Genomic DNA, 12,048 nt, shown 5'->3' with positions numbered 1-12,048 from the left:
AGGTCTGAAAAGAGGATTAAATAACTGGATTAATAAAGCAGTTTTCTTGGCGTTGCCTTTGAGTCTTACTGTCTTTTTACCGTTTTGCTGTCTTAAAGGTGACACCAGAATTGTGTACAGAGCCACTTTGACTGTAAGCTGTTAACCAGATTTGTGTGCAGTTCTGGCCGTCCCCAACACAAGGACATGGAAATGTTGGAGATCACGAAGTTGATAGGGGATTGCAGCACCTTCCCTGTGAAAACAGGCTGAGAGAGTTGGGGCTGTTCAGCCCAGAAAAGAGAAAGGTTGTGTGGAAACCTCAGAGCACCCTCCAGGATCTGAAGGGGGCTACAGGAAAGCCAGAGAGGGACTCCTCATCAGGAACTGTAGTGATAGGACGAGGTGAAAATTGAAAGGGGTAATTTATGTTAGATATTAGGGAGAAATTCTTCCCTGTGAGGGTGGTGAGACACTGACACAAGTTGCCCAGGCAGGCTGCGGATGCCCCAGTCCTGGCAGTGCTCAAAGTCAGGTTGGATAAGGCCTTGAGCACCTGTCTAGTGGAAGGTGTCCCTGCCCATGGCAGCAGAGGTTGGGAGTAAATGATCTCTAAGGTCCATTCCAATCCCTTAAAAATCTAAGACTCCATAAAAGGTGATACAAAATCCTGAAACAATCTTTATTTAATGTAATATTATTGGCATGTTAGTGTTATGGATATTCATCTTGAGATGACTGATTCACGTAGCACAGCACAGCAAGAAGTGGAATCACTGAGCCCTTGGTGCTTCAGATCCTCATTTAACATGAAAATCTTCCTCCCTCTCAGGTTGAGGTGGATGCTGAAATTATCATCAAGGGTTTTTCAACCTCCTGTTTATGCATGCTCAATATAATTCTTTAAAAGAACATTGCCTGATGATACTGTGGAACACAAGTTTCAGTACAGAACAGTTTAAAGAAATACAAGTCAGAGCAGCCATGCAGCCATTTGTACTGTAAACATTTTCTTTCTCCCTTCAATGTCAGATCATAACTGAATTTGGAATTAGTCTTCCATTCAGAAAAAACCCAAACCTCTATCACCACCATTGTTATAACCTCCCTGAACACACATTGGGCAAGCACTTGTATTACAGACCAACTTCAGCTGCACCTGAAATATCACAACAAATCAGATTCCCTGAAACCTGCCTGTTCTTCCAGGGAAACAGAACTTAAGCAGAGTGGTAGTTAAGGATACTTGGGCTGTGCAGAGGATCACTCACATCTGAACCTGCATTGTCTCTTGCTATGAAAAATATGGTTTCTGCAGCTAGAGAGGGCCTTTGACAAGGGGCAGTGGCTTCCCCTGTGAGGATGGGGAGGCACTGGCACAGCTTGACCAGAGAAGCTGTGGCTGTCCCATTCCTAAAAGTGTTCAAGGTCAGGTTGGACAGGGCTTGGAGCAACCTGGCCTATGGCAGCGGTTGGAGCAAGATGGTTTTTAAGGTCCTTTCCAACCCAAACCATTCTATGATTCTACCCAGCACAACTCGGAAGACTTAGCTGCAGGCACAGCTCCTAATCTGACTGTGAAATCAGCAATCCTTTGTTACTCTTGCATGATAGAAACATCTAGAGATCCCCTGGCCATGCAGATGGCTCTTAATCCTTTTTTTCCTAAAACAAGAACAAACTGATCCTCAGGGATATTCCAGAAGTATCTCATGCAAAACAAGCCTTTCCAATAACTGCTCTGCATTTGCGATTTCATTGTAGGCCATGTTCCTTGGGTGTAAAGGGTAAAATAAGAACTCAGATCTCACAAAGGGGACAGAATAAAGCCAGCCTTTATCCTTGCAGAGCGTACAGAATCAAATCCTGAGAGAACCGTTTACATGGAAGAGTGAAAGCAGATGCCTTGCTGAGCGCAGCCTCACTGCTGTCAGAGGAAGGGTGCCTTCTCCAGAACTGCAGATTCCTCCCGTTCCCTTAGCACTAGGTTTACAAGATTTTATTGCAGGAAATATTGTTACTTAAAAACCAGTATCCAGTGTCTCAGTCAGGAAAACATGTCAGCTGACATGGATGAGTAGCAGGAGACAGCCTGAGGCAAAAGCTGGTCAGGTCTACCACATGTGACACAGCCATAACACCAGCCACGAGCATCCTGCTCTTACAGTAGCCTGCTCTGAAGATATCTCTTCTCTGAAAGAAGCCTTTTTGCTGCATTCTCCAGTTCAGAGCATCTCCTTTCCAGCAGCATCCAAAATCCCTTTCTTTTACCTGTCCCCATCCTTCTACAAACACCCAGTTGGACCTCTCTCTCACAGCGACTTGATGTTCTGAACAGGGTGGTCTCTGTGCCCACATGTCAGTCCATTAGGTGTAATCAGTCAACTCTAAAAATAAAAGCCATTTCTTCTGAAGTTTTCACCATGCAAGTACTTCAGGGAGGCAGCTGCAGCTGGCATCAGATTGCAACTCCAGTTTTTTCAATGACTTCTTCCATGCGCTGGTACCAAGGTTGAATTTTGGTGTGAACCATCATGTCATCAAAGGCTTCCAGCCCTTCCATGACCCGGAGTACCCCGTACACCGCCTGTGTAGAGCAGAGAGGTCAGAACAACACTGAAAAAGCAGTGGAAAACGGCTTAAGGTACAAATGTCCTAACAGCCAAGCTAGGATGGCTCTTCCTTCTGTCCTGCCATATGATCCATCCTTCTGATTAGCAAGGAGGAGTGAATGGCAGAAAGGGAATTAAGAATATGTTTTTCCATGAGGAAAGAGTACGGAAGGATCAGGATCTATGTGCAGTTATTAGGCAAGTCCCCACCCTGTGGGAACTATATTACTGCACAAAAGACAATGTATTTCATATAGCTCAACTTCTCTGCCTGTACTTGTATTAACCATTTTATAGAGAGGAGCAGCAGGATAATTTGTGATCCACCTGACAATAACCACAGGGATGAAACCCTTACCAGGTCAGCAAGGTTTGGCTGGTTCCCGCCCATGAACAGTCGATTTTTGCCAACAGCTTTTACCCACTCATTAACTGCTTCATACAAATCTTCTCGGACATCATCTCGAAGCTGGTGTCTGCAAAAAGAGAAGAATCAATTTGAAGACACAAGTTTGTTTCTTTTTTTAACCTTCTATCACCTCTCACCTTATGGGATGGTCTTGGTTTGCAAGTAAGGGCAGTATTTCAGAGTGAAGGGGCAGTCAGTAATTAAATAGTGGGTGAGTAGAGGGGTTCAGTACCTCCAGTTACAGAAGTACAGTTGTTACTCATACAGGATTAAATGCTTCAGTTTAAAACTCTGAGGTTCTGCCCTTTGACAGCTGGAGTTTACAGCTAAGGAGGCACTATTTCTCCTCTTGTGGACTTGGTGCTTAGTGATACCAACCTTTTCTTCAGCCTCTTGCTTACGAAGAACATGGCAACAGCCCCCACGTATTTGGCAAAGAGACCTTCCAAGGTGCCAAACTTCCCCTCACGGACAATGTAATCAAAGGATGCCAAGGCTTCTTTGGGGGTGCGGTAAACATTGGGGGAGATGAGGTGAACAAGCCAATCATCTGCCCATTTTCTCCACTTCATTTCTTCCCTATGAGCAGTCAAAAGAAAGTTTTCAGTGAACGAGGTTAATACAGATAGAAGGGCTACAGGAGGCAGGATCACAGTTGCCCTAGCCAGAGACTCTTCCAAGATCACTCTTACCCAGGTACTCTGCTGACCTCTCTAAAATGCACTCAGCATCGTTATCTTTGGCAAGACTCCTCCAATCTCAAACTGAATTTAAAACTAAGATAGAGTATTAAGTTCTCTGCCCAATATGAGAAATAAAACAGGAAGTGAAACTTTCCCTCAGTAACAATCCTCTGTGGCACAAAGGAAAGGCCAAGAAGGAAAGTCTAGGTAGCTGAAGGCCTGTGTGACCATGGTGGTGGTAACTAGGCTAACAGTTTGGAGAGCTCAGAAACTGAAGAGACCTTACACTCTCACTTCTTTGACAGGATAGACTCTCTTGGTCTCCTTCTCATCCAGCATGAGCCAGTATTTATTCTCATACTCAAGCACCTCCTTGCCTTGCTCAGTCACCGTTTTAACAGCTGGATAAAAGGACACAATTTCTTCTAAGCTATTCCTCCTGTGAAAAGAAACACAGTTAGCACTGATCAGGCTCTTACAAAAAAGGAGCAAGAGCAAAGGTCAGATTGAAAGATACACACTATAAAATGTATTATTCTAAAAGTAAGTGCACAATGTTCCAGATTCTATTTGGAAAAGAAAGAGACTGGAACAGCTACTTGCAAATAACTATTATTAGTGCACATAGCTATGTCTGTGGCAGAACAGAAATTTCTGCAGGCATAAAACTTCCTACCATTCTCAAGTAGACCTAAAGTACAGGCCATAGGCACAGCAATGGCATTTCATTCTAGGTATCATAACTGGCTAATTGTAAGCTCAGTTCCAGGACTAACACTAGTCCATATTTAAGTAGATTTTGTGCAAAAAAATCACACAGATGAGAAAGTGCTTCTGAAAGGTACAAGCTTTGCTGTACATCACACACATCACAACACATATAGGCCCCACCCAGGTGCTTATCACAGCAGAGCTTCAGAGCCTGAGGTCAGCAAGAGACTTACAGCACACTCAGAGTCTTCTAAATCTCTACTTAACCTGGGCCTTCCACAGTCAACTCTTCTTTCATCACCCTGTTTTCTTACCTGGAAACAAGATAGGTCTTTATTGCACTGATTATCACCGAGGAGTCGTTCAATTGCTGAAAAACAGGATTAAAGCAACCATTTAAAAGAAACAGGTTAAATTGAAAAGGAAATTCTTCAAAACCTTTTCCCCTGCATGCTGAGGCTCCAAGTCAGGGAGACTTACCAGAGGGCTCCCAGCATTAGCTAGCAGGATGGGCACCTTTCTGTAGGAAGAGAATTTGATCTCTTTCCTCATGATTGGGTTCACTTCCACAATTTTATAGGGTAGTCCATGATAATCAAGAAAAGCTCGGACTTTGCTGCAGAAAGGACACGTTTTATACTGGTAGAGAGTGAGCTGCAGGCTCCCTGCAGGCAGCTGGGGAAGAAAGAGAACAGACGATTCCATTTTCTGCTAAAAAAATAAATACGACCTTCCTTCCACCCTTATTTCTGTCCTGAAGGTTCTGACATTCAATGTCAACATCTGATCATGAGCATATCTTGGCTACCAGATGCTTTCTTTAAATGGCATAAAATATTTAAATATTCACTATTCATTGGGACCAATAACTCTCTACACATCTATTTATGTGCTGGAAACTCCTATCCACAGCCATAAAAAAAATATAAGCTAAATCCAGACAGTTTACGCCTTTATGATTTCTATTCTGTAAAACAGAATTTTATAAAAAAACACAACCATTTGCAGTAATATTCAAATAAACACAAATAAAGCCTTTACAAGACAACCCCATCCCCACAACAGCCTCTGTTGAGACCACAAAGTGGGGAGAGCAGAGTTTGCATTTGATTTTAGGCATGTGTCTGCCCAAATTCATATTCCTGGGATTAACCAAGCTGGGCACAGGTGGGACAAGGCAGGGAAAGCCCAGGGCGATGGGAGCATCAGTTACGGGATGTTTCGCAAAGCTGCTACACCTCAGCAGCCTGACAGGCCGTGCCTGTCATTCCTCACACATTAAAGAACAAATGCAGCCACCCCGCTTTGTTTCTCAATTACAATTTACTGGGTTACACAACCCCGCGAGCGTGCTGCGAACAAGCAACAACAGAAAAAGCTCCACACCCCCAAGGAAGCCCTCACTGACAGCTCCTCAAGGAATGCTCTACAGGGGCCTCCCAGCCCGTTTTAAGCCCTTCCCGCACTCAAAGCGGGGCAGAAGGAGCCGCTGTCCCCGGGGAGGGCCCGGCGGGCTCGGGGGAGCCGGCGTTACCTCCGCGGCCGAGTGCTCCCGCAGGCGCTGCCGCGCCGCCAGGCACAGCCCGGCGCTGCCGCCCAGCGCGAACGCAGCGCCCAGCACCAGGCGGCCGCCGCCGCCGCCTCCCCGTCCCGCCGCGCCGCCGAAGGCTCGTCCCGGGGCCCGCAGCCGCCAGGCTGGCGGCAGCAGCAGCGCTCCGACCCGCCAGACGCGGCCGGCACCCGCCATCTTCGGCTGAGGGCGGGCGGAGAGCGGCCGCTCCGCCCCGGGCACCGCGGCACCGCCCCGGCCCGGCCGCGGCGCGGGGCGCGGGGCTCGGGCATGGCGGCGCCGCGCCCCGCTGAGGGCACTCCCCGCGCGGGACCGCTGCCCTGTCATTATCAAATGTGGGAGCGCGCCGGAGTCTAAAGTGGGAGTAAAAGAATCGGTTAAAAGGGTGGGGGAGCTGGGCCTGTTTAGCGGCGAGAAAAGGCAGCTGAGGGGATTTCATCGGTGTCTGCAGAGAGGGGGCACAGAATGGATCAGGCCGTGGTGGCGAGCAATAGAACAAGAGGAACTGGCAGGAGCTGGTGCACTAAAGTTCCACCTGAACATGAGGAAAAACTTCCTGTGCAGTGACCGAGCCCTGAACAGGTTGTCCAGAGAGGGTCTGGAGTCTTCCTCACTGGGGGTATTCCAGAACTGTCTGGACACAGTCCTGTGCTGTGTGTGCTGAGGTGACCCTGCCTGAGCAGGACAGTGAGACCAGATGATCCCCTGTGATCCCTTCTGGGATTCCGTGGTTCTCTGCCCAGTGGGGCTGGGGAGTCTGACCAACACTTACCCACAATGCAAGTGCACATCTCCACACTGAAAGTCATCAGCTGTTTTATTAACATGGGGTTACATCCATTAATTACATTTATATTCAATTTCTCTATTTGGGGTGCAACATGAGCCTGACCCTGCAGTGGAGCAGGATTATTACCCACAGAAAGGAGAGGTGGCTGCAATGTTAAATGAGGACACGACCTTTTATTTTGTCTTTGTCCCAAATACCCAGTTAATAACAGAATCATTGATCTCAGGAGCACTGCTTCTAATCAATGTTCTAATTGTAGGTTATTTTCATCCCAGAGTCTTCTCTCCCGGGAATGAAAACACCGCGCAGCGCTGAGATTTCATCAAGGTGACTGAGGTGTGGCTGATACCATGTCAAAGACACGGAAGGGCAAAGTGAATCGTGCTTGTTGCTTCAGGGAAGGAGTGTGAAGGTGACCTGAGGCTGGTTCAAGACGGTTAGTGGACGAAGCAGAGCTGGAGACAGGGCTGGAGCTGGGAGTTCAGCAGCAGAGCCCTAGCCGGGACGGGACGGCCGGCACGGACAGAATGCAGATTGATCCATACAGAGCATCACTTGTTCTGGGAAAAAAGCGCTTAGTGCTGATGGGGGCCCCTAAGCGGGGGAGTTCGGGAGGACCTGAGGACACTTGGGGAGGGCAAAGACACAGCCTAGCGCTGGGCACACGATTGGGAAAAATCCCCGAGGAACGGGGAACGTGGCGCTGACCGCCGCGGCCGCCCCTGCCCAGCCCTGCTCGCGCACCCGCCCGCGCGTCTGCGCCCCGCGCCCTCCGCGCTAACCACAGAGTCCGCCGCGGCGCCAGCCTGCGTGACGCGCTCGGCGCCCTGCCCTGCCATTGGCTGGAGGCCCCGCGCGTGCACAGGCGCGCCGTGCCGGAGGCGCCGAGGCGCGGGCGGGCGCGGCGGGATGTCGGGGCCCAACGGAGACCCGCACGTGTTGGGCGGCGGCACCGGCGACGACGGCGACGAGGGCGGGGACACCTTCGAGGAGGAAGGTGCGTGCGGGAGAGCGGGGCCGCCATCGCGGAGGGGATCTCGTGGCGCAGGATGGCCTGGCGTGCTCCCCCTGGGCTGCGGGTGGCAGAGCGCAGGTGTGCCCAGATGTGCTCAGGTGTGCCCAGATGTTCTGATGGGAGCGGTGCCCAATGCCAGCGAGGCACCCGCTGCACGGCAGTGGGGCTGAGGGGCTGCAGGGTTTGATTCCCACCCAGCCGTGGGGCACCGAGCTCTTGCGTGTTGCCCTGGGATGGATTTTTTTTTCTGTGAAATAAATATTTTGTGCCTTTGTTGGTTACGGGCTGTGGATATAGGAAAGAGGATGTTTAGGTTTCGAAATCACAGGGCAGATCACGTGGGCAGATCTGGGAGAAGTAGTTATGCATTAATGCAGCTTGGCAAATTCCACTTTGAGGAATTTCTGCAGTGCCTGGGTATACCGTTTCTGATGCTGCCCTGTCTGGTTAGAACCAGCCCATGGAGAAGGTGAGACGACAACGGAGCAGTAATGTGGACGTAGAGGTCACTCTTAAAACTGGAATTCTTTCAGAGTAAGCACTTTGCTACTCTTCTGTTGAAAAGGGCAGAGTTGGGTTCTGCTGTTTCCCAAAATATTCTGTTTCCAGATGTGACCCACACAGGTAATTTTAGGAGTTACATCTGGGGTCTAGCTGCAGTGACAGGACAATAATTTCTGCCCTGAAACACCCCAGGAACTTTCACTGATTTGCATCTTCACAGTGATTTGTATTTCATATTTTTTGAAGAGCTAAGAGATACATTGGATGTGATGGAGAAAGTCACTAAATTTGATCTACATCCTAACTAACTGGGCTTTGTGTGCAGTAGCTGGTCATAAAGGGCAGCAGCTGTTTCCTGGTCTAGTGGGGCTGAGGCTGTGGATCTCTTCCTTGATCTCGAGTAGGAAACCTTATTTTTGCCAACTATTCTTGTAAGAATGTAGAGGAGTTAATGCAATTGCCATACTCCTGCTCAGCATTTCCAATAGGAACATGGTTATGTTTCCACAAAAATCCACCAAGCTTGCAACTAATAGAAAACAATGAAATAAAAGATTTTTGCAGCTTATTTTTAAATGATTAATTTTTTTTCATTTCCCAAAGCTGCAGAAATTATATAACCTTCATTTGAGTTTTAGGCATGGAGAAAATGAAGCTTCTGCTGTGATGAGAGGCTTCTTGCCAAGTTGAATATCCCTTGCCAGAAGTAGTTACCATGTCTGCTTGGGATCTGCACTGGAATATGGTGCATCAAATTGAAGAGCTGTAACTCACGTACCTTGAAAAATGCTGATAGTTTGAAAAATACTGATATTGCCCACCTTTTTTGGAAAGCATGTGTTTGTGGGATTGATTTTTAAATGCAGGAACACCATCAGTGCTCTTGCTCGTAATGCCACCTCTATGTAAACCTACAAGGCCAAACTTTTATTAATGAGCTCAACTGCAACATTACACAATTCTCCAAAGAACTAAAGGCTGCAACACTCTGAACAGCTCCAAAGTGGTTATTAGAAAAGAAGGATAATTATTTTTTAATGAAACTTCTTAGCTATTAATAATGCAAATTACTTCAATATTTAAATATTCACAGTTCTTTTTAAAGCTGCTGGAAATGGCAGTGCCGGGACCTGGTGTGCTGCGGCACCAGGACACCCTGGCAAAGGGGCAGCTGAGAGAGCTAGAGCTGGTCTGGGGGATTTCAGCACAGCCTGGCCCTCCTAGGGTGCCCAGAGCACACCCTCATCCTCTCTCCAGGTGCTTCAGCTGAGCCCAGTGTTCCAGGGACTGTGAGTATCACACAGGGCTCAGAGAAGCTGGGTAGAGAGGAGCCAGCCCCAGCCCATGAGGTGTGGGCCTGTCCCACCTACACAGGCATCCTTGCCTGTCCTGCAGCCCATGATCCTCACAAACATCAGCCAACAGGTCACAGCTCCTCCTCTGCCTCCCTGCACTCACCCAGCTGTGTTTTTCAGAAAGGAACATGGGACTGGCTCCATCTGGGGGGTCCCCTTCAGCCTCCCAGGGGTCCTGAATAACCTCAGCAGTTTATCTTGTCTGATTTTTCAGTTTGGGTTTTTGTTATTCTTTGGGACTGTGTGAATGTTGCTTGGCACAATCCAAAAGCAAGTGTTGCAGAAGCACAGCATTCTTCAGCTGGGTAACCGTGCTAACACACACCACTGTGAAATGCCATTGTACTGAGGCAAACTGCTGCACTTGAAACAATGCTGTGAATAAGAAATTGTACCTAGAGAACCAACTGCCAGGATCATCTGCAGTGACTCTAGGTTTAATAAAGTACCCAAAGTATTACTAGAGTATGAAAATCCTGTGGCTGAACTCAGTGTCCAACACTTACTTCCTGTGGAAATAATGGTGCCACTACCAGCACCTTTGGGCTCATCCCCTCCTGGTGCCACAGCCATGATGGCTGCACTGTTGGGGCAGCCTGACTCCAGCCAGGCCCAAGTGAAGCACATCCCAGCCTGGAAACCTTATCCAGGTAATTCACAGAAAATAAAGCCTGCAACATGCTGACAGAGTGTCTGTATTGTCAGGGAAGATGATTCCAAAGGCAGCTAAAAAGGCTAACTTATCTTTGGGATTTATCTGGTACTGTTGCAGTCAGCACTCAGCCTGTGGCTGCCTGTTTGTGTGTGAGATCTGAGGCTGTCAGATGTGCCCACAATGGGTTTGGACTGCCCAGGTACCTTGTCTTAGATCTTGTTGCCAGTGTTCCAGCTTCTCATTGGCCTAATTTGATCAGGGAACAGAGTACATGCAGGATTCAATTGTATTTTAGTTCACCCACCCTGGGGCAAGTAAGACACAGCCGAAATGCTGGCAGGCATGTTTTGCCAGAGCTCTTGCTGCCTGCTCTGACTGCAGTGACTTTGTGCTTACATTGTTCAGTCTCTCATTTCCCTTGCTTTTAGAATATGCAGCAATAAACTCCATGCTGGACCAGATCAACTCCTGCTTGGATCACCTGGAGGAGAAGAATGATCACCTCCACATCTGCTTGAAGGAACTGCTGGAGTCCAACCGCCAGACCCGGCTGGAGTTCCAGCAGCAGAGCAAGCAGCTGAACACAGGAGCTGATGTGCAGGGATCCCAGCCTCCTGCCTAGGGTCTGACCACACACTCTCAGCTGGTGTTGCTAAGTGAACAAACAGTTCCTGGCCACCAATTTAATGTAAAACTTGAATAGCAGAGGTGCCTCGTGTCTGTTAATTGTTCCTTTCTCTGTTTGTATCCTGCCATTCATCTCCATGTTGTGTTTTCCTTTAGCTGTGAGACAGATGGAGAAGCACAAGGGTGGGTGTAGGGGAGCTGGGTCTTTCTGCTTCCCAGCATGAGCCTGGCACTCACATTTGGTTAAAGCTGGTTGTAGGAAACCTGAGCCCATGCAGGTAGTTTGCAGGCAGGCCCTCTTCACAGAATGGAAAAATTATCTCTGCTCTCTTTTCCTTAAATCCAAGCAAGAAGCATTATGGCTCTTACTCCTTTGGCAGGGGCTGCCCTGACTCCAGGCTTGTCCCTAAAGTGTAACTCTGATGACAGCCCTGCAGAGGGAGGCCCTTAAAGCTGCTGCCTTCAAGCTACAGCTTTAGTCACATTAACTGTGATGTACGAAATACTGGCATATGGTTCCAGATCAATGAACACTTCCAATGCATTCCAAGCAGATAAAACAAGCTGGCAAGGTGATTTATCTGACCATTGTAACTGGGAGCTGCCCCACTCCTTCAGCTGCCATTAAGCACCAAGGTGTGGAGAGGTAGAGCAGCCTGGTTAGCCCCCACCATAGCATCAGCAACAGAGAGCAGTGTGTGCTCTGTACATTCTGAGGAGGCACGAGAGGTCTGGTCTGTACTTTGTGATCTTGTCAGTATGTCCTACAGCCAGCACTTTGGAAGCAAGTCTTACTGTTCTACTTATGTAGAGTTAAAGGAGTTTTTTGGAAAGTTAAAGAGGTTATTTAAAAGAAATCTGTTTTATTAAAATCAGTTTGAAACAAACTTTGTTCCTGAGAGTTTTCACTATGAGAACAGATTTGATTAAGCCTTGTAGTATTAACAAAGGACCAAGGTGCATGTTTTTGCCTAGTTTAGGACTTGTCCAAGACTGCTTGTCCAACAGTGTGTGTCTTAGAAAGAAAAGTGTTCTGAGAAGCAGAATACAGCAGAGTCTCCCAAGAGATAAACATTTCCTCTGCCTGGAAAGGAAGTGAGAGGAACTACAAAGAATTCTTAAGTCTGCATCCATCACT

The 12,048-nt window shown here is 48.0% G+C and overlaps 2 protein-coding genes across 2 annotated transcripts; one reads left to right on the top strand and one right to left on the bottom strand.

Moving 5' to 3' along the window:
• Positions 1–647: 647 nt before the first annotated feature.
• Positions 648–6,161, bottom strand: PTGES2 (prostaglandin E synthase 2). Its single transcript, XM_021551434.3, has 7 exons — positions 5,929–6,161; positions 4,875–5,069; positions 4,709–4,764; positions 3,970–4,122; positions 3,379–3,579; positions 2,950–3,067; positions 648–2,566 (listed from the first exon to the last, which is right to left on the bottom strand). The coding sequence occupies exons 1-7, from the start codon at positions 6,139–6,141 to the stop codon at positions 2,438–2,440; spliced, it is 1,065 nt and encodes a 354-aa protein (XP_021407109.3). The 5' UTR covers positions 6,142–6,161; the 3' UTR covers positions 648–2,437.
• A 1,465-nt stretch (positions 6,162–7,626) lies between these two features.
• Positions 7,627–11,797, top strand: BBLN (bublin coiled coil protein). The gene is made up of 2 exons (XM_021551474.4): positions 7,627–7,751; positions 10,712–11,797. Exons 1-2 carry the CDS (start codon positions 7,664–7,666, stop codon positions 10,903–10,905), a joined length of 282 nt encoding a protein of 93 aa, XP_021407149.1. The 5' UTR covers positions 7,627–7,663; the 3' UTR covers positions 10,906–11,797.
• Positions 11,798–12,048: the final 251 nt, after the last annotated feature.

The sequence above is a fragment of the Lonchura striata genome, chromosome 17, assembly GCF_050655825.1.
Source record: "Lonchura striata isolate lonStrDom1 chromosome 17, ASM5065582v1, whole genome shotgun sequence".
Taxonomy (NCBI): domain Eukaryota; kingdom Metazoa; phylum Chordata; class Aves; order Passeriformes; family Estrildidae; genus Lonchura; species Lonchura striata.
Note: the sequence above shows the minus strand (reverse complement) of the source record. Positions and strands in the feature narration are given on the sequence as shown.

Bases quoted from the DNA above. Each gene is read 5' to 3' on its own strand.
- PTGES2 (XM_021551434.3), bottom strand. From the start codon at position 6,141: ATGGCGGGTGCCGGCCGCGTCTGGCGGGTCGGAGCGCTGCTGCTGCCG. The intron at 4,123-4,708 runs GTAAGAAAACAG...TTCTTTTCACAG, and splicing joins AAGACCTATCTTGTTTCCAG to GAGGAATAGCTTAGAAGAAA. The intron at 3,580-3,969 runs GTAAGGTCTCTT...GACTGCTCATAG, and splicing joins CCTGTCAAAGAAGTGAGAGT to GGAAGAAATGAAGTGGAGAA.
- BBLN (XM_021551474.4), top strand. From the start codon at position 7,664: ATGTCGGGGCCCAACGGAGACCCGCACGTGTTGGGCGGCGGCACCGGC. The intron at 7,752-10,711 runs GTGCGTGCGGGA...CCTTGCTTTTAG, and splicing joins GGACACCTTCGAGGAGGAAG to AATATGCAGCAATAAACTCC.